We start from the raw sequence: 21,484 nt of genomic DNA on the forward strand, positions 1-21,484 counted from the left end.
GACTTCTGTCTGAGGCTAGAAACAAATGCATCTTCTAGGAAATTGTGTTTGCGCAGCGTCCTTAAAGACTGAGCGCCAGAAACAACATGAACTCGGAGACGATGTCTGGCTTTTAAACTCATTCAGCCATTCAGCTGTTCTGAAGCAGACTCTCTGTCATGATGAAGAATTTCTTCTGTACTTGAATATAATAATTCTAGCATTAGCAATGAATTGATTTTTTCTTTGAAACCCCCAAAATGAATTATGTATATAAAATATTCTGTTATATATTACTAATTTATCTACTCTATAGTTCAAAAGTTTGGGGTCTGTTCTATAAAACACACACACACACACACACACACACACACACACACACACACATGATGCTGAAAATTCATAAATTACATTCTACATTATATTACAATTGAAAGCAGTTCTTTTAAATAGTAATAATATTTCACAACATTACAGTTTTTTCTGTATTTTTTAGAAAACAAATGCAGCCTTGATGAGCAGGAAAGACTTCTTTTTAAAAACATTTGTAAAAAATCTTACTGACCCCAAGCTTTTAAACAGTATTATTGTAAACTCTTAAGCATTTTAAATCAATTACTGACCACAAATATAAAAGTGATATTTAAAACAGATTTTGGAAACAAGTTGACATGTTTCCCAGTTGCTGTGAATCCTGTTATTCTGACATGCATCTTGTCCAATCAGTGTGAGTGGATGCTGGGCTGTCATATCCTCATTTAGTCTTCTCAGCGCATGTCTGCAGCTGTCAACATCTCCCCGCAGACCCTGCCACCGGACGCATGTGTGAAACCCAGCATCAGAGGGATGCTGTACTGATCGGTGAGACCACCATGCTCTGCTTCCTACACCTAAATAAACAGCCATGCTGGTGTGTGCTGTGCAGAATTACTTTAACTACACCCGTCCCGCAGTATACAGTATGAGTACTGCATACCTGCATTTAATAATTACATGGCATATAATACATACTCTGCATCTCCTTGGTTTAACATATGTAAATGTAGCCGAGAAAGACTCAAATTTAAAACAAACTTAACGAATTATCTGACCAGTTGTGTTGTGAGCAGACAAAGAAATAAGGTAAACAAACAAATTTGGGATCAAATGCTTTGTGGGATATGGTATGTTGTGTCATATATTCTTCACAAAATGGTAAATGGCAGGTATGCTTATACTGAAGTAGTAATTAGAGTAATATGGTGTTTATTTATTTGTTTGTTTGTTTGCTTGCTTAGTGTTCTAATTGTAAAGTATAGACATAGTAGTACTTTTTCTACTTATTTTAAAGAAAAACATTTTCCTTTTTTATAACAGGAAATAAAGTTGTATATTACAGTAATGAATGGCTGAAAAAAAATCAATATTTAATATTTAGCATTGTTTAAAACCAAAAAAAGTATTATATATATATATATATATATATATATATATATATATATATATATATATATATATATATATATATATATATAAATTTTTTATATATCTTTTTTTATATATAAATATATATTTATATTTAAATATATATTTATATAATAAATAGAAATGACAGAAATAATACTAATAAATAAAATATATGAATATAAAACTTGATTAAATAAAGAAAAAATAGTAATATTTATATCTCAAAGTAAATTATTTCATTAGATCATCCTGAAATACAACTGTATGTTTTTAATTGTATCATGATAAAAAAAAATCCAAATAAGTAGAACAAATACTATTATGTAACTACTAAAAAATAAAAATGCATGAAAATAATATCATATTTCTTCTTTGCATAGTAGCTTACTGTACCTGCATTTATCATTCTGTGCATACAACACTGCACATCACATCCCACAATGCAATGCTCTCAGCATGATTTTACATTCCGTAAATAAATAGATAAAAAAATGAATAATATTTTATAAACATAAATACATAGAGATTTAAAAAAAATACAAATAACTTAAATTAATACTAATACATTAATATAAAATAAATGTATTAATAATTAAGTTCATTAGATGACTCTGAATCAAATTTGCACGACAATAGTAGCATGCTCCTCCTATTACATATTTATTATGTAATAAGGCACGTTGTTTTATTTATTATTCATTTATATGCAAGTTGCACAGAATGTATTGCGTACGCTATAGTATTGGACTCTAATCCAGCTGGAGAACACAAACAGAGGGAGTAAGGAGGCATGAGACGCACCTGTTTTCCTTGGACACGTCACCCTCATTCTCTGTGTGTGCAGGTTGATGGGAACGAACTCCAGATATTTCTGGCCTTTGCTGCAGCTGGGCTTGAACGACGGGCCTGGGAAAGATCACCAAAAGCCAAGCGTTTATATATAATCTGCTTTAGCCCTCGTTCAAGAACAAAACAAACACACAAACAGACAGAGGAGCGCAAACAAACGGCGGGGACTCTGCCATCTGCTTCTATTGAGTTACAGCAGCATGCAAATACACCCCTTCACTGTTATTCTGACTCGTATGTGTCGCTCGCGATGCATTATACCGCCGTGTTTGAATGCATTCAAGTACAAAGCAACGACTTGATCAAATGAATACCACGTCGGTCTGATTAAATGAATAAAAAGAAGGCAATTAAACATCAAGCCTGCATGCGAGGTCTTTGATTAAAACGTGTGAAGGTAAAGGCCTAATAAAGGCTAAAAGAAATCGTGGATGACCTTGAGTGACTGGAGCTGTAGTGACATCTGCTTCAAAACATCGCAATCTGATTACAAATATCACTCTCCCAAATACCAGCTCAGTCCGTCTGAAATCCACTAAGCACAGGGTTTTGCTCAAATTAAGCACCACCTGCTTCGTACAAAAACAGCCCAATTAAAATCTTCAGAAACGGATACTGTAAGCTCCTACGGTGAAGCAAATATCGCCCAGCGACACACGGCGCGCTTTTGATCGCTTCAGCGTAATATATGCAAATATAGCCAACAAAGACTCTTTGAAACGTTATCAGCGCTCCTAAGAACCAAAATGAACAAATTATGACCAATTGTGTTGTGAACAGGAAAAGAAATCAGAGAGGAAAAAATGAACAATAAATAAATAAATGATACGCCAGAAAACATTGGGTTCATCAAATGAAATAAAGCTACAAAAACAAATATTTCATTTATTTTCTTTTTTAATGATAATTAAATATAATTCCCTCAAAATTAATTATTATTATATTATTATTATTATTATTATTATTATTTTAATGGTCATTCCCATGCATGGACAATAAATAAATAAAAGTGAAATGTAATATTATTATTTTATTATTCTCAATGGTCTTTCTCAGTCACTAACAAATACATAAATAAATGCAAAAAAATATATTATTATTCTCAATGGTCACTTATTACTTTTATTAAAATTTCCCATATTACAAAAAATACTAAAATGTCTTTACTGTAAGTACAACAACAATACTATGCATTAATACTTTACATGCATTTTTAAAATGTTTACAATACACAATTATTTTAAACAAAAACAAGCTGAAAATGGAAATAATGCCACTATGCAAACATGTATGGTCTTAATAGGCTTTGTTTTGATTTTTTTTGATCTAAGACATAAAGTATATTTCACCCACAAGATTTATATTATTATCCTCAATGGTGGTTTGCATTACTATAACACAGCAAGATAATGTCATGATGGAAACATAAATGTGGTCATCATAAAATAGGCTCCATTCAATAAGTTTCCATATCATGATGAAAGATAGCTTTTCCCCCATGAAATATGACAAGGATTTCCCTCATATAGTGTATGAGCACACTTTCAATCGACACCAAACACACAAACAGACTCTTTAGAGAGAGTGAAGAGCTGTGATAATGAAAGGCTCTGTGCTTTAAACACATGTGAAGATCACAATACACCAGTGCTGTTGATTTCACAGCTCAATATCACTCACATATAGATCAGCCCTGCCAATGCCTCCGCGAAACGCCCTCGTATTTACAACCAGACATACCGAGGAAGGGAAAGTGAAGAAATAAAGAGCAGCATCCACACTGAGACATGACCTTTGCCCAAACATTTGATCATCGCTGTATGTTTGACCCTTGTTAAGCTGAAAATATACATGCTGAAATATTTAACAAGGAATAAATTCACTGCACCTCCACAGCATCAGGTCAGGTGGCTAGAAATCACACTCATGGGCAAAGAAAAACATCCATACGAAGAGAGAAAAAAACAGCATTATTATTTTTCATTCAGATGAGTCAGTGTTTAATTTTTATAAATTTGTACTTTTGTATTTTTTTTTTGTTTTTGTACAATTAGGTTTAGGGTTGAACCTTGAACCTTGCAAAAAAAAAAATGTAATCATATGTTTACAATAGGATTCACATAATACGAATTCACATAAAAATTAATACTATGTGATTTTATTTGATTATTAATTTTATTTGATTATTTTCTCTTTGTTTTTGGAATCTGAGGAATGCAAACCAGAAGATAATTCCCATACCAAATGAATGACACATGCCATATTTTCATCATAAATGCATTTGCATTTAAATTTGTGTTTAAAAATGTTCAAAAAATTGTGTCTTCTCTTTTTGTTACCTATCATAAAATTCATTTTGTCACAACTACCTATGAAAATATGTGAAATGATGGGTAAAATATGTAATATTTAAGATGCAGGAAATAACACATCGGACATTACCTTGGAATCAAATTGAAAATGATAAATAAATATAAAATAAGATGATGATTAAAAATAGTAAATGTACCAAGAAAGTTGCTCCTTGTGAATTAATTGCACTGTTTAATGTTTTATTATTTATTTATTGATTTATGTTTTGTTGTCACAGGTCAAAGGCAAGCAAGCCTAGACAAAGTTTGCATGCACTGACTTGAAATAGAGTAAAATAGATAAATGAAGACACAGTGCTCGTCAAACTAGTAAGAAGTACAAGTTATACCTTCATCTAATTAAACTTTGCTATATTATTTCCATGCTAATTTATTCAGTGCATCACCTCCACATTATAAAAATAGCATTAATAAACATAATAAGTAAATGCTTTATTGATTTGTGTGGATGCAGCATATGGGAGTCTGCTGAATAACAGCTGAATACCTAGAAATATCCTGCGGTAAGAGATGAAAAAAATTAAAATAAATAATCTGTCATACTGCAAGAGTAAAGAACCAGTCCAGGCGAAAAGTGATTGAAAGTAGAGGGAAAGAAATGCATCTACAAACTACCATTAAAAAAGGTTTATGTCCGTTTGTCAGCTACGCAAACACAAGAGCACTTAGTCTTTTTTCTGCAAGACAGCCAGCAGTCTCATTATTTCTGTCTTTCCCTCATAAGATCTCCTTCTCGTCTACAGAAGCGCATAATGATTTGAGTTCAATGCGATCACGTCTCCAGTCAGAGATGAGTGTACTTGAGCGGGAGCATCAGACATGTTTCCTGGCTTACATTACATGCTCTTCTCAGAGACACTGAGGAAAAAGTCCCATGCACCATAGAGTCTTGAAAGCACGATTAGCATGAGGAGCCACGCTAACTGCTTCAGCTTGGCTGCAGGTCTCTTGGGCCAAGCGTTTGCAGGGTTTCCCCCCGTCACACAGGCACCAGAGTCCCAGGAGCAGCTTGTGGTGTACACAGCAGACCGTCTGAGGCTTTGCAGCGGTTCTGGGGAACAAATCAGCGTCTGAGGCTTAATAAACTGTTTTTATGCTTACATGAGTCACTTAAAGCCAACAAAGAGCAAACAGTGCTGCTAAAAATGTCATTTCTGGGAATTTTCTCGCCCTGAGGTTGTTACAAAACACTTTTGAGTTACTTTGCTGTTAAAGTCGAAGTTAAAAAAGCAGATTTTGATAAAAAAGAGAAAGTTGGGAGGTTGCTCGGTAGCTAAGTACATATAAGATGCATAAATGTAGTTTTATTTGTTTTAGAACAAGGTTTTATTTATTACCCTGCACTCTGCTGTCCCGTTTCATCAGTGTGGTCAAAAGTTTGAGGATCATAATCTCTTCTGCTCACCAAGGAAACATTACTTTGATCTTAAAAACTGTGAAATAGTATTACAATTTAAAATGACTGTTTTCTATGTGAATAAATAGAAAAGTGTAATTTATTTCTGTGATCAAAGCTGTATTTTCAGCATCATTACTCCAGTCTTCAGTTTCACAGGATTTATAAATAGATATATCTTAAAAAACAAAACTTTGTGTTTATATATATACATACATACACACATATATATATATATATATATATATATATATATATATAAACCGATATTTAAAAGTTCAAAAATGTCTTTTTTTTGTATATCCACAGGAAAAACAAAACAAAACAAAATGTACATTTGCGGTAAGAGGAGGGGGAGTAAATGCTGAAGAAAAGAAAAACTCCTTCAAAGTAAAGTCCAGGAAGCTTCCTCACTTATTTTAATTACCCTCGACTGATTTGGTGACTCAGTGGCGTCTTTGCTTGGATTTGTCTTACTCTGCTGTCTGTAACGGGCGAGACTGTGGCTTTCTCCACCCGGGCCGCACAATCCCGCTGGAGGACTGACAAACAACAGGATTAGCTCCCAGTGCCGCTAATTCCACCGGCTGCAAACAATGCTAACACAAAATGATTAATTCATTAGTTAACACACTCTGAAGTACCCCTAGTCAGCCTTGTCTAATTAAAAATGAATTAAACGAAAGGGGGAAAAACACCACAGAGCTTGTTTTTTTTGAGACCAGAGCCAAACGAATGCAGTACCTGCCCTGAGGTGAAGAGGGCGACGGGAGAACGACGGATCTGCCCTTTTGAGAAACACCGGCTGAAACCAAACACTCTCTCCAGCCACAAGTTGCCAACCTTGTGATAACATTAGATATCAATAATTAATAGTCTGCAGTGGCACTGCAGTGAGTGGATTATGACAACACCCCAGAGGACAGAAGTACAAACACAGACACGACGGCCCAGCAATCGCCTACTCCATTAATACTAGCGTCTCATTTTTCCAGCATATTTTACAGGTCTCATTGTTTAAGCTTTAATATTTTAGCTGCGGCGCTTTAGAGGAGGATTAATAAGGGGATGCTGAGGTTTTAGCATGATAGCTGTACTGTCAGCATGGCAAAACACTCTCTAAATGCTCTGATACCCAAAGCGAAGTTTTACTGTTCGAGGCTTAGTGTATCCCATCATGCATCACGTTTTAAAATAAATCTTGAAAACTTTGCTGAGATCTTGTGAGAGGTCATGGCAACCATTCCAATATAAGTTAAATACTAATATAATAATTAGGTATAATTACATATAATTTGATAGAAAAACTAAGTGTTGCATATTTATTGGTGCAGAGATGAGTAGTGGCGATATATATTTTGTACAACATTTGCAACTGCTTTTCATCAATTTCTTAGAAGCACTACAAATTAATTTGCATCATGTTATAGAAACCACTGAACAGACATTTAGCAGTTGATTTTAAAATGCAAAGCGTTTAAAATAAAAATTAAGCTATGCTTTTTTACAACACTATAGGCCTAAGTGTGTCCCATCATGTAATGAAAAGGTCTTTGCCACACTTGGACACTTGGGCCAAATACGCCATGTACTGTAAGTAGTCAAGTGGTCAAGTGCAAACACCACAAGTGTGGGTATTTGGACAAGGGGCAAGTGACACACCATCCGTCCACCTACTGATTTTATGGGGCGTTCTGAGTTTCAAATTTGATACAGTGTCAAAAAACATGGTGGACGCAATATGCAGCTAATGCATTGATTTTGAAAATAAATGTCGACAGACAGAAAGCTGCTTGGTTTGCAAGTGTTTTCTGTGCGAGCAGCACTTTCTACATAGTTATATTATTGACAAAAGACAACAGAGCTTTTTATCTGTGAAATTTCACAAATACAAGAACACCTTAATACAATAACAAACCTGATGCACATTCTTTATTTTTTACATTTTTGAAGAAATAGAATTAATTTTTTAATTATTAATCATGTTGTATCTTGCTCCAGTGTAAGTGACTTGAACACTTTGCAATCACAACTTCTCTACTCACACGTTTACGAACGTCCCAGGAGGACTTGAATGCACCATTAAGATTTTTTTTTTTGTATGATAAATTCAGCCTGAGTATTTATTTACAGACAGAATTAAGTTATTTTAGTATAATTAAAAAGTAACCAGAAAATAACCATTAAAGAATGTTGTGCATTAGTACTAGATTTTATTAGGTTGTCACAAAAACAACGTTCCTGCAGTGTTCTGCGAACGTTAGTTGATGATGATAAACAAAAATACAAATAACTGGCTAGTTTGAATCTCTGCTGGGATAGAAACAAATGTAACATTGTTAGAGCAAAAATGACACACTTCCCCTTTAAGATCCGTTAAAGAACACAATTCCTAAAGTGAAAACTCATTTTACGCTGGAACTCATTTCAAGTAGTTTTTCTGAACAACAAGTCAGATTACAAAAAAATACCCAGTCCCTGGTATCAAGGGGAAAAGGGGAGATGGGAGCGCCTGAGAGGAAGCAACAAGGCAAACAAGATTAGAGGCTGATGCAGCAGCTGGCCACTCACGGGCTGTCGAGAGGCAGAACAACCTGAGATCTCGCCGTCTCTCCTCTCCTCCTTCAGGGACGGACACATCAACACCACTCAGCTGGCAAAACACACGCCTGCACAATTTCATCTCTGTATACAAGTCGATCGATCAGGCAGATCAGTTTTTTCATTCTGATTGGAAGGCCAAGATCATCAATGACTATTTTTGCTTGTTGTGAGGCACGACACGGCTGACAAATACAGGCTTTCTGTGCTCCGTTTTATTTTTCCTCCAACAATATGGATCATAATAGAGCTGGGGCGAGACGGTGGCATATACCACATGACAGTAGCAATGTGTCAACTGGTAGAGACATATAATGCTAACATGGCCATCGCTTTTGCAAAATGCACTGCGGCAACATCTTATTTGTCATTTTGACTTGTGCTTCTGAACAGCAGCATAAAATCACTCTTTTATAAATTTTTCAGTCAATTCAAGTTTAGTTGGCTGCTTTGCTCCAGCACACAAAAATCTGGCAAAGCATGCAGTCGCAACACTAAAGTACGTCTTGCTATTATTGAAAGCAACAAATATGTGTTTACTGTGAACAAGCTTTATACAGGCTAATGCAATAGAAGACAGCTTTAAAAGCGAACACTTTCTGTCTGTCTGTTCCTCTATAATGTGCAACCATGCGAGTTTAACGTTGCATTGAATGTGACAGCTAACTGTGAGCTGCGTATGAAAATTTGATGAACTAAGAAATTGCTGGACACAAAAAAAAATCATGCTTTTACAACCTGCACTGCTGATCAGTTGTGCGTGATGTTGCATGCAAATTGGGTAAAGTGTTTGCATTGTATAAAATCCCATGCATGCAAAATGAGAAAGGCTGCATATTACATACATTTGTGTGTGTAAAACAGATCATGCTTCATTGCATCTGAAGTCTTTACCAGTATGTTTCTCCAGCTCCGCCAGAGTGTCCTGGTATTCTTTGATGATCTGGTCGTAGCGAGAGATTACATCCTTCCGTAGGTTGTCCCAGTGTGGTGAGAGCTCTCCCAGATCTTTCAGTTCCTGTATCCTGTAGGAAACAACATAAATCGATCACCATGTCGGCTTGACTTACAGAATTCCCAAATATCAGGCTTTGGAACAGGCCCAAATTCACATAGTCTTTCACTGAGGGGATGAAAACTTTCATACAATAACTGATATAGAGTATTTAAGCTGCTATATAACTAGCAAAACCTAACCCGTGCAACACACTAAATAAGCCTAACAACATCTTAAAAGGTGCTAAGAACATGCTATCAACATACTAAAACGTGTTAACCAAATCTTAAACATGCTAACAATAGGCTAAAACACATTAGGAATGTGAAAACATGCAGGGAAAATATTAAAATACTCTCAACATTTAGAAAGTAGAGCAAGTTTTAACATCATTTATGCTAAAACATAATTACACATGTTCTATAAATGTTAGCAGTGTTAACCCTAAACATAAGCAATATAATTCAAAAACATACTAGGATCATGCTTGCTAAGCCATGCTAGAAATGAGCTAACAACATGTAAAAAACATATTAGTATTGTTAAAACATGCTATGTTAAAACTAACAAAAAAACATGTTAGCAATGTGCTAAAATACTGTATGCTAGAAAATGCTAGTAATGTGTAAAAATGTTACCAACATGGTAACAATTTACCAAAATATGCTAGAAACATGCTAGCCACATGGTGTACCATGTTAGCAGTGTGTTAAAACATGTTAGAAACATGCTAACAATATTAAAATATGTTAGAAATATATAGCCACATGGTAAAACATATAAACATTGTGTGAAAATATGTTTGAAACAAATGCTAACAATGTTAAAATATGCTAGAAACATGCTAGCCACATGGTGTAACATGTTAGCAGTGTGTTAAAACATGTTAGAAACATGTTAATACTGTAAAAAATACTTGTAACCTGTTAAAACATGCTAGAAACATGTTAACCACATGGAAAAAACATGTTAGCAATGTGCTAAAATACTGTATGCTAGAAAATGCTAGTAATGTGTAAAAATGTTACCAACATGGTAACAATTTGCCAAAATATGCTAGAAACATGCTAGTCACATGGGAAAACATGTTAGCAATGTGTTAAAACATGTTAGAAACATGCTAACAATATTAAAATATGTTAGAAATATATAGCCACATGGTAAAACATATAAGCATTGTGTGAAAATATGTTTGAAACAAATGCTAACAATGTTAAAATATGCTAGAAACATGCTAGCCACATGGTGTAACATGTTAGCAGTGTGTTAAAACATGTTAGAAACATGTTAATACTGTAAAAAATACTTGTAACTTGTTAAAACATGCTAGAAACATGTTAACCACATGGAAAAAACATGTTAGCAATGTGCTAAAATACTGTATGCTAGAAAATGCTAGTAATGGGTAAAAATGTTACCAACATGGTAACAATTTGCCAAAATATGCTAGAAACATGCTAGTCACATGGGAAAACATGTTAGCAATGTGTTAAAACATGTTAGAAACATGCTAACAATATTAAAATATGTTATAAATATATAGCCACATGGTAAAACATATAAGCATTGTGTGAAAATATGTTTGAAACAAATGCTAACAATGTTAAAATATGCTAGAAACATGCTAGCCATATGGTGTAACATGTTAGCAGTGTGTTAAAACATGTTAGAAACATGTTAATACTGTAAAAAAAAAAATGCTTGTAACCTGTTAACAACTTGCTAAAACATTGCAAAACATGCTAAGTAAGGACATGTAAAAACGTTGGAAGTATACTAGGAACTTGTTAAAAATAACAGCAATGTGCTAAAACATGTATAGCAACACTTCAAAATTCAAGTTTTTAAAGTTATTTTAAATTTTGCTCTTCTAGTTTTTGTTACTGTTCCTGTTTAACATCCAAAAGTCTGAGAGCACTAGCAGATTTCTACTCTGCATTCAAAATGGTCATTTTTGTTGTAAAGAAAACAGCACTGGAGCAGATTTGATCAAAACCCGATGAACTCTAAGATCAGACTGAACTGATCAGTATTTTTATTGTTAAAAATAAGCTTTGATTGAATTTGACTAACATTTCTGACATCAAAAAGTTGTAGAAGTGCAAAACAAGCCCTTTTTTGCTTGCCTATTTTCAATATATGTTTTGAGTTTTAAGTTCTGAATGTAACAGTACATTTTCTCAAACCAAGAAACCAGTGAATTTCTCATCACATGGCCCCTTTAAATCTTTATATGCAGGGATTCAAAGCCACAAAACTCCAATTTTGCTTCCATTGGGCCTTTGAAAAGGGATCACAGGCTATTTCTGTCCCCTGGAGCAATTCAACAGGTGAAATTCACTCATTCAGTCTCATTCAACAGCATTCACGCATAGACTTTCTCTTTACGTGTCACGCTGAGAGGCTCTGTTGCTTGACTTACTGTGTGTTGTGTCTTTATGTTGTCATGCGAGGTCTGCAGTGATTTGCTGCGTAACACTACAGTAGATTTAAATATGTTATCTCTCCATGCAGACTGACAGAGTCAAGTCTCATTAATAAAAGGTCTCAGGAATCTTTAATTGTGGAGGGTATTTCCAAAGGGAACAATGAATAATTTTCATGTAAATTCAAAGTCACTGTGATGCTTTAATAATAACTTCAGAAATGTGATTAGCATCTTCAAAAGGAGCCAAAGGTGGAAAGAGCTGCAGAAATGAAAGAAATGAGCAGAACAGAGCAATTATTGTTTCTATTGAAAGGTGAGATCAGTGTTTTTTTTTTAATAATTCTTATTCTCTACGTTTTAAAGCCAAAGTGTGTCATTTATGACAAAACTGAAAATTATTAATGTTATTTTTTAAAACATGAACATCTGCAGTAAGTGCACAATTACATTTAGCAAGATTCATAAAAAGAAATCAGGGAGGATGAATTAAATTCCTAAAAACTTTATAATATTACAAAATATTTCCATTTCAATTGCACTAATCAGAGATGTTTCTTGAGCAGCGAATCAGCATGATTTCTGGATGATCATGTGACACTGAAGACTGGAGTAATGATGCTGAAAATCCAGCTGCGCATCACAAGAATAAATTACATTTTAACATATATTCAAACAGAAAACAGTTATTTTAAATTGTAAAAATGTTTCACAATTTTTCTGTTTTTGCTGTATATTTTGAGCAAACAAGACACTTCTTTCTAAAAATGTTTTCAAATCTTACCAACCTACCATGTTTGAATAGTGGATTTAGCTTATTTCCTATTTCTTTAGCTTAAATGGACACTTTTGTCAACCCAACCACATCCTAACCGCGACTACAGTATTACAAACCTAATTTCTAATCTTAATTAAATTAAGCAACAATGTGATTTAAGAACTGATTAACTGGCTCCAAACAAGACTAGACCCCACTGACTTTCATTGCATGTTGCAGAGAAGGGAAAAAATTCAATTTCAATTTTCATTTTTTAAGATGTAAAAGAAGTAATGTCTGAAATGCATGTGAATTAAGAGATGTGCTCAAAGACCAAATTACAGCAGATTTCTGCCACCAGTCAGTCTCTTTCGAAAAACACAGAGGCCTTCAGATTGATCTACTCCGGTCTCCTTCTCATTGTCAAACAATGGTTATCTAAGGAAAACAGGCCAAAAGAAATGATTACTTCATGTCGAAGCAGAGCTGTTAAAACTCTGAGAAGATCTTGTGCTGAAGTTGCCGAGCCACTTAAAAAAGCATCGTATCTCCCATCTTGTTTTGTTCAAAAGCTCCGACTTGAATTGTAATGTGGCTTTATCAGAAAGTGCTTTGGGTGGAGCGGCGGCGATAATAAAAAAGAGATTTGTAGTGGAAAGAACGCATGCGGAGAGGAAGCGGAGGAAACTTCTGTTTCAATTTTATTGGGGTTTGGGTGGAAGAAAGGCTCGGTGATAAAGAGCAGAGCTGAAACAATAGATCGAGGAGTGCTGCTGGAGTTAAAAACACAATTGTTTGGCAGACGAGAAACGAGAGCGCTGGAATTATGTCTAGATGTCGGTACAGCGGGCCACTCTGAAGCCTTCATTTCATGCTGCGTTACGGCCGCCGTTCGCTTTAAATCACCGGAGGCTTTGTGGCTGCCGTCAATTCCAGAAATGTGACGGGAATAGTAATTAACAACAGCTAAAGTACCTTTGAGTGCAGTTATACACTGATGAAGAAACGACAAAATGCACTGACCTCCGAGTTAATCAACACAAATACATCGCAAAACATGATTTGGAGAGTTACATGGCAAATAATGTGACAGAAATGTCCACAATGCTCACTCTTTCCATCCAAAATACCACTTTTACTGCCAAAACTGGTGTTTATGGGCTTGCAGTGTCATGATTGTGAAGAAGCAATGAGTCTCAGTTCAGCCCTTCAGCTAATGTTATCACAACAACACTGGTATATAAAGCATGGGGAGTGAAAGTTATCCTCTAGTGTTGGCATTCATCTCAATGACAGTTTCTCATCCCCTCTGGATGTGGGCGACCTGCACCATGCATTTTTTTAAATGTAAAAGTCATGTGACTAATCACTGCGTAGCTGCGGGAAAATGACATCATCACAAGCCAGACTGGAGGATGGTATCACAGGAACACACATGATCCTCAACTGAGACAACAAGGACAGCAGACAGAGACAAAATAAGCAATGCTGTGCAACAAAATAAAATAAAAATAAATAAACAATAAAAATAATGAAAAATGCATACATATTGAGCGCTTGTATAATATAATAAAATTAAATATTTTCTATTTTATTTCCTCCAAGACAACAGACGGAGGGAAAAATAAGGCAATTTAAAAAAGCAAAATAATAAAACAATTAACCAATGTCATGCTTTGTTTAAAAAAAGATCCTAAAATAATCAATTAAATGAATACATAAATATCTTCAAAGATATTGGGGAGCTGATTTTCTGCTCTGAAAAGCCTTACGATAGAAATAAAATAAAATTTAATAAAAGCATTAAAATGTATTTATTTTATTGTATTAATTTTATACATGAATAAATATCAGACATTGACGAAACATCTATTATAATAAAGTCATTGCTTTCATTGCTAGTTTTGAACAGCTGCTCTTTTTGAATGAAGAAAGATCACTTTTGATCTTCAAATTGTTTAGTTCCAGTAGAGTCCAGCAGGGGGCTAAATGGACATAATTACTTTAAACTTGACCCCTTGGTTTCCAAAGGCTGACTTCTGTAGAGTCAACATGATGGCATTTAAAACCCACTTCACTTTCAATATTAAATGTCATTTCAGGTTAAACAGACACTTAGAGAGGAAACCAAGCATAGGTCAGGACCTCAATATACACATCTATGAACTAACTGCTAATAGCATAGAAAATAAATTAAGACTAGCTATGTCAACTGACAAGGAAAGTCAATTCAGAGGTGAAGATCGTATTTGTTTTTTTTTTTAAATATGAAGACAAATTAAAATTCTGAACATTTTTTTTTAAATAAGTTGAACTGTTGAATCACAAAAATTAAATAACAGCAGGAATGTGCATTACACAAGAAAATAGGCTCAATTTGGATGGCGTGTTGACTTCTGAAGGATACATGCATTGAACGACACTGTGAATATCTGCTGACGTCAGTCCAATGAAAGCTTCATAACAAACAAACACTAGCGGTGAGTCTCGCTCGGTGTTGTGGGCGGATGAGAATCACAACAGTAACAGTGATGCTTAGCAAACACCGCTAATGATAAAACATCAGCCTCACATTGCATTCCATTACTTTGTTGAGACATTACATCTTTTTTCTTTGAATCAAATGCAATTGTGGTTAAACCAGAGGCAAAAATGCAGCTGAAACGGCCTTACAGATGAGCGCGGGCCGATAATGAGATGTCTAGGGATAGAAATGGCTGCTTGAGTTACCTGTCTGTAGCAGGAGAGCAGGTGTTGAGGCCAAATAGCCTCGCTGAATAATGCACACATGATGATAATTGCTTAGCAGGGTCTGATCTATGGGAGCTCCAGTCTGGGAATGTGTGTCTCGCCAAGTTAATGATCTCGGATTCTTCAATAGCCAAAAACACACACACGGCCTGGACCGGTGTACAGCGATTTGTTACAGATGAAAACATGCCTATGCTAATACTTGTTGCTGATCACGGTGCATGCTGAGAAGTGTTGTGCATGTACATAAAAACAGAAACCCTGGGGAAAGAGCGAGAGCTGGAAACAAAGAGCAAATTAAAGCTGTGAGATTGTTCAGCTTGTTGGTTTGCTAAGTTTTCATCTAGCTATTTCTCTGGTAAATAAAAAAAAGACTAATTGCACTTATTTATTCTTTCATGTGCAAAATATACTCTACATATTCTGATTAGACATTTCACTAAAAGTCCAATCCTTAAAAAAATAAAAAGCGCCAATATTTATTCACATTTTGCCATAAAGCACTATAAAATGTCCACAATTTTTTCAAATAAAAATATCCAAATATTACATTATATTATTGAAAATATTAATATAATATATATATACTTTTTATATAACTTCTAACAATCTACCTTTTAATTTATTAAAATATGTTTTTCATTTATTTACCATTTAATAAATTAAATATAGTTACATTAATACAAAACTATAAAAGATCCATTTATAATATTTAATTTACAATAATTTAATAAAACAATAATACAAATATTAGAAACATAGAAAATGAAAATACACACACTCACATATTTGTGATGCTGGTCATTATGTATATGATTATTAAATGCAATATATGCTTACATATGATTTAAATATAAATGAAAAATGTATGTTATCACACATTAAATTTATTAAATATATTATAATATTGTATTATATTATTATAAAATTGCACATATTGCATATAATTATTAAATACAAAAACTGTATATAGGAATATATAAAATATATGCTTTTTCCACAATTGTTTTTTTTAAATATATCATATAAATAATAATTGAACACCTTCCAAAATGTAGATTACTGCTACATAACAACACACACACACACACACACACACACACATTATATTTTGAATTCTGCATACTGTTTGCTAACTTTCGGTCTTGAAATGGAATATAAATTTGAATCTGATGAAACGTTTAAGTGCTCGAGCGTCTACACACTGATCTGTTAATGGTCATGTCACACCCATCCATCAGAAACCCCAAAACAGCTCCTGTTGCAGCATCTGTAAACATGTCCACTTTCTTCTTCCACAGGTTTTCACTGAGCTGTGTGATCACTCCTTCATCTGACTGAAACCCACAGGAAATGAGCAGCGTGGTTTCCTTAAAAACATCTATGTGTTGTGTCGGGGTGCACTGTGCACTGCTGTGCTTTAGAAAGCTTTCCACTGAAGGTTTCCCGCGTCGCGCCCTTGTTCTCTTCTACACCTCGCTCTTCCACGCGACTCTATTCTCTTCTAACGCTCAGGTTACAGCTCTCTCACAATGAGACGGAGGGAAGAGAGAATGCAAAGGTAAAAGAAAAGAAAAGCAGGAGAGAGGGAGAGGTGGTTGAGTTTCAGAGAGAGAGAGGACAGGCACTCTCCTTTGAAGTGTTAAACATCCTTGAATAATTTAGTGCAGGCTAAGTATAGCTCTAAAACAGCCATTTCCATCTCTCGCTCCGCAAGCGCTCTGTATCTCGCTCAAACCGTGTTTTCGTTCTTGCAAACGATTCCAGCTTCGCTCAACCAGCACTTGAACCTGTTCACTAGGAGCGGGAATCGCCAGGGATCTTACCACTCAATGCAGTCACCATACTTCAGCCATAGGACATTTCAAAAACACTGCATGTATTGTTATTAAATACCATGTGAAGTCAATATAAGGTTTGATGCTCAGTTACTGTGTATATTAAATTAAATTAAACATGCATTTAGCAGACGCTTTTATCCAAAGTGACTTACAGTGCATTCAGGATCAAATTTTTTACCTAACATGTGCTCCCTGGGAATCGAACCCACAACCTTGCACTGCTAACGCACTGCTCTACCACCTGAGCCATATGTGATACAGTATGTGATATTTACCAAAATAATCAAAATGCATTTGTTGCAAATGCTAAAAAATGTCACTATTAAAATGCATGAATGACTAGAGTCAGGTTTGATTCTCACTGAGCTAAGCTACTTTAGATCTGCCACATGAATAAAAAATAAAAAAAAAATCTAGTTTTCATTATATTGATTTCACAGTTTAACAACACAACACTGTATTGAGCGGCTGTCATCTTTACAGTGAAGGCGGCTCTTCACAGCAGATACTGCACTAAACATCCAGAGCAGACGTTTATACAGTAGGCAAACTAACTCTGATATCACACCCACAACTCATTACTTTTTGTGCCGCTTTAACAATCTGGCCTGCTTCACTACTTCCTCCTGTCCTGTTTGCCCTCTCTTACCTGCAGGTGTCCTCCTGAATGTAGAGGGCAATGAGCTGCTTCGGGATGCTGAAGGACAGCGTACACTCCGCCATCTGCTCCCGAACCAACATCCATTTACTGTCCACCGTCTGAAACCTGTACACCTTACACACCGCGTTCTTAAACACTGATGGAGAGAGAGAGAGAAAGAGAGAGAGTCATGAAGAGAGACCTACTGTACAGTAAGTGATCATTAAGGAAAAGGACCTTGAATAATGACAGTCTGTTTCTTCCACAAAGCTAGCATTTATAAAGTTCCTTCTACAGTTCTTTCCACAGCGCTATTTAAACTGCTTTAAGAGCTGCTAGCTAAGTCCTGTGAAGAGAGACGGAGGGAAAGCGGCTCTGGATGGCAGTGAACACGCTCTTATCAGAAGTGAGGTGGCAGTTTCCTCTAAGGCATGAAATCTTGCTTCTGGTCACCGCTGGGCAATACAGGCGAGTTAACGGAGCAGGACCTGAGGGGAAATCTGCAGGTCTCACCCCAGTGTTTACTTTTCCTCTTTACAGAGTTAGTGGAGATTTTTTACATTTTCGGACTTTGTGGTGGCAGCATGAGATTCTTATTAAATACACAGGGGAAAAAATATATACTGTAAGAAAAATTAAAATGAACTTATAGTGAAAAGAAGCTAGATTTGTTGTGTTGCCCCTGTATGCAACAAATAATGAGAAATATTTAAAAATAACATTATAAATAAAAATTACATTCTCATTTTTAAATGATATTTCATATATAATTAACAAATTGTTCAACTCATATATACGTACACACACACACACACACACACACACACACACACACTCAAACAGTCTATCTATATCTATCTATATATATATATATATATATATATATATATACACTATAATGTGTGTGTACTGTTTATATGTATATATATATATATATATATATATAATGTGTGTATTGTATATATATATATATATATATATATATATATATATATATATATAGATAGATAGATATATATAGATATATATATATATACATACATACATATATATATATATATATATTAGTGCTGTCAAACGACTAATTGCGATCAATCACATCCAAAATAAAAGTTTGGTTTATATGTGTTTGTGCTGTGTATATTTATTATGTGTAAATGCAAACACATGCATGTATATATTTAAGAAAAATATGTTCTGTTTATATATTAAATATATTTATGTATAATATCAAATATAAAAACATAAATATATAAATATATATGCATGTAAATATTTCCAAAATATATACTGTATGTGAGTGTGTATACATATATATTAAATACTGTATATTTGTGATATATGAACATTTAGAACTATTAAATTTAGTGGAAATCTTCAGACATTAACTATAACCCTTTAAGCAAAAACAGGACACTCCAAAATAATAGAAGACGTCATGCTCATTTATAATTAAAATGTTTTATTAAAACAAATTTCACAAGTGCTCTCTGACATTTGAACTACACTGCAAAAAACAATTGTTAGATGTCTTAATATGTCCAGAAAGTACAGACAGATGGTTGGCTGAGGTTGTGGAGTGAAGATAGAGACAGATGGACGCGTGACCTCCAGAGGAGGAGAAGCTCATCCAGCGCAGAAGAGGATTAACCTCTGACTCCGCCCTCACGTCTGCCTTCTAATCCAACGGCCAATCGGATCGCAGCATCTCTGCCTGCTCAAGCTCTTAGGGAAATGACTGTGCGTTGAGTTCGTGTTGAAGCACAGGGGTCGGGGTGATGAGGACAGATTTCATTAGTCACTCTTACCCAGGCAGAAGAGACTAACATATTTTGACAAGCAGCAGTGTGACTAAAACAACAGCCGCAATGACATTCAATACGGTTACAGATACGACAACAAATAAACACAGCGAAACATCAGATACGATGATAACACCCTGAACTTCTAGAGAGATTCGTCTGCCGTTCCCCACTTCCCCTCCATCCATCACATCACAGCAGCTCATAAATAAAGAAATGACCTTCTACAGAGTTTGCTTCTCAGGGAACTTTTCTCATCCGGAGACTTAGGGTCTATCCACTCAATAATAATGTGCCAAAACATCCCAGTCCTCTTCTTCTCTGTGTGCACAACAAATTTACACAGACTAAACTGAAATGGCTTAAAAACTACCGTATTGCCCCAATACTGTTTAATCTGCTATGTTACCTTGGGTAATTAAGGTAATGAGCTGCACTTCACACCGCTGCTGGCTGTTATTTATCCTCAGCAATCACACGGTTCACTGGGACGGCAATCAAACGCTGCCCAATCCACTTCATAATCTCAACAATACGGGTGGGAATCACACCCAATTCAACTATTCTGCTTCTGACTCTACTTAATGATTCATTAACTGATTATTTCATTGCTCAAACGCATAATTGGACCGACAATACACTTAACAAACATGCAAAATTAAACATCACTATTTTTGATTACATATTTATTCCTAAGTACCATTTATTCCAAGAGAACTTCCCTAGAATAGGAAATTGGGCCTGAAAAATGGAGTCAACAAAGTTCATTTTAAAACAATAATGTTGTTTTATTTACTATTCTTTTCATAATGTCGCAAACTCACACAAATCGGAGGTGTTATTTTCTAGGAATAAACACAGAAGAAAATTATTTGTGATCACTTGTGAATAGAAAGTAAAAAAAAAGCATTTATTTAAAATAGAAATCGTTGTGACACTAAAAAGTCTCATTTTTGATCAATTTAATAAGGAGAATGCAGTTCAAATGTCATCACTTCCTGGGGTTTATACCCAGCTGTAACCAGGTTGCATTATAAAAAGCTTGCTAGACAGTAACAGCGTGCATGTTTGCTCAAGACTCCTGTTTTCCAGAGAAAAGACATCATGCATCATCTCAGCAGAGATCACAAACTGCTCAAATTCGCCAAGGCACAAAAGCCTGTGAAAAAAATTCAAAGAACTCCATATAAACTCATAAATTTCTCATAAGATTCTTCGGAGCCTGAATAATATGAGCTGCTATGCACTTTCATTTATAGCTCTGTAGTTTGATTTTAGATCAACAACTGCTTCATTTGTATTTCTTCTAAAGAATTGAAAAGAAACCTCTGAGACAAAGTTGTCCATACATGAAATATAACTCTTTGAAGGAGCTCAAATATAGAATCAAATATACAGGAAATGACATCACACGTATCAGTGAATTCTGCATGGCTGCAGAACGTGAGAACTAGTGTTAGTGGCTGGGTAGTGTGAGGGAAGATGGATGCAAAAAGTGTATTCACCACTGACAGCAATGGAAAACATGCATTCTGATGAAGTATACTTGAATACCATAAAATACCATATTCAATAGTTTTAATCATAAATTTGACCAGTTTAATGCATCTTTCATGAATAAAAACTAT

The 21,484-nt window shown here is 34.9% G+C and overlaps 1 protein-coding gene across 2 annotated transcripts in view; it reads right to left on the reverse strand.

The window, feature by feature from the left end:
* LOC113044069 (type II inositol 3,4-bisphosphate 4-phosphatase-like) overlaps positions 1-21,484 on the reverse strand; it is a 99,803-nt gene that overhangs the window by 35,851 nt on the left and 42,468 nt on the right. For both annotated transcript variants that reach the window (XM_026203663.1, XM_026203662.1), the window contains exons 5-7: positions 18,064-18,211; positions 9,538-9,668; positions 2,227-2,331 (exon numbers count right to left, since the gene is read on the reverse strand). In XM_026203663.1, the coding sequence (XP_026059448.1) occupies positions 2,227-2,331; positions 9,538-9,668; positions 18,064-18,211 (384 nt within the window). The remainder of the gene's footprint in view (positions 1-2,226; positions 2,332-9,537; positions 9,669-18,063; positions 18,212-21,484) is intronic.

Source organism: Carassius auratus, chromosome 26 (assembly GCF_003368295.1).
Source record: "Carassius auratus strain Wakin chromosome 26, ASM336829v1, whole genome shotgun sequence".
Classification (NCBI taxonomy): Eukaryota; Metazoa; Chordata; class Actinopteri; order Cypriniformes; family Cyprinidae; genus Carassius; species Carassius auratus.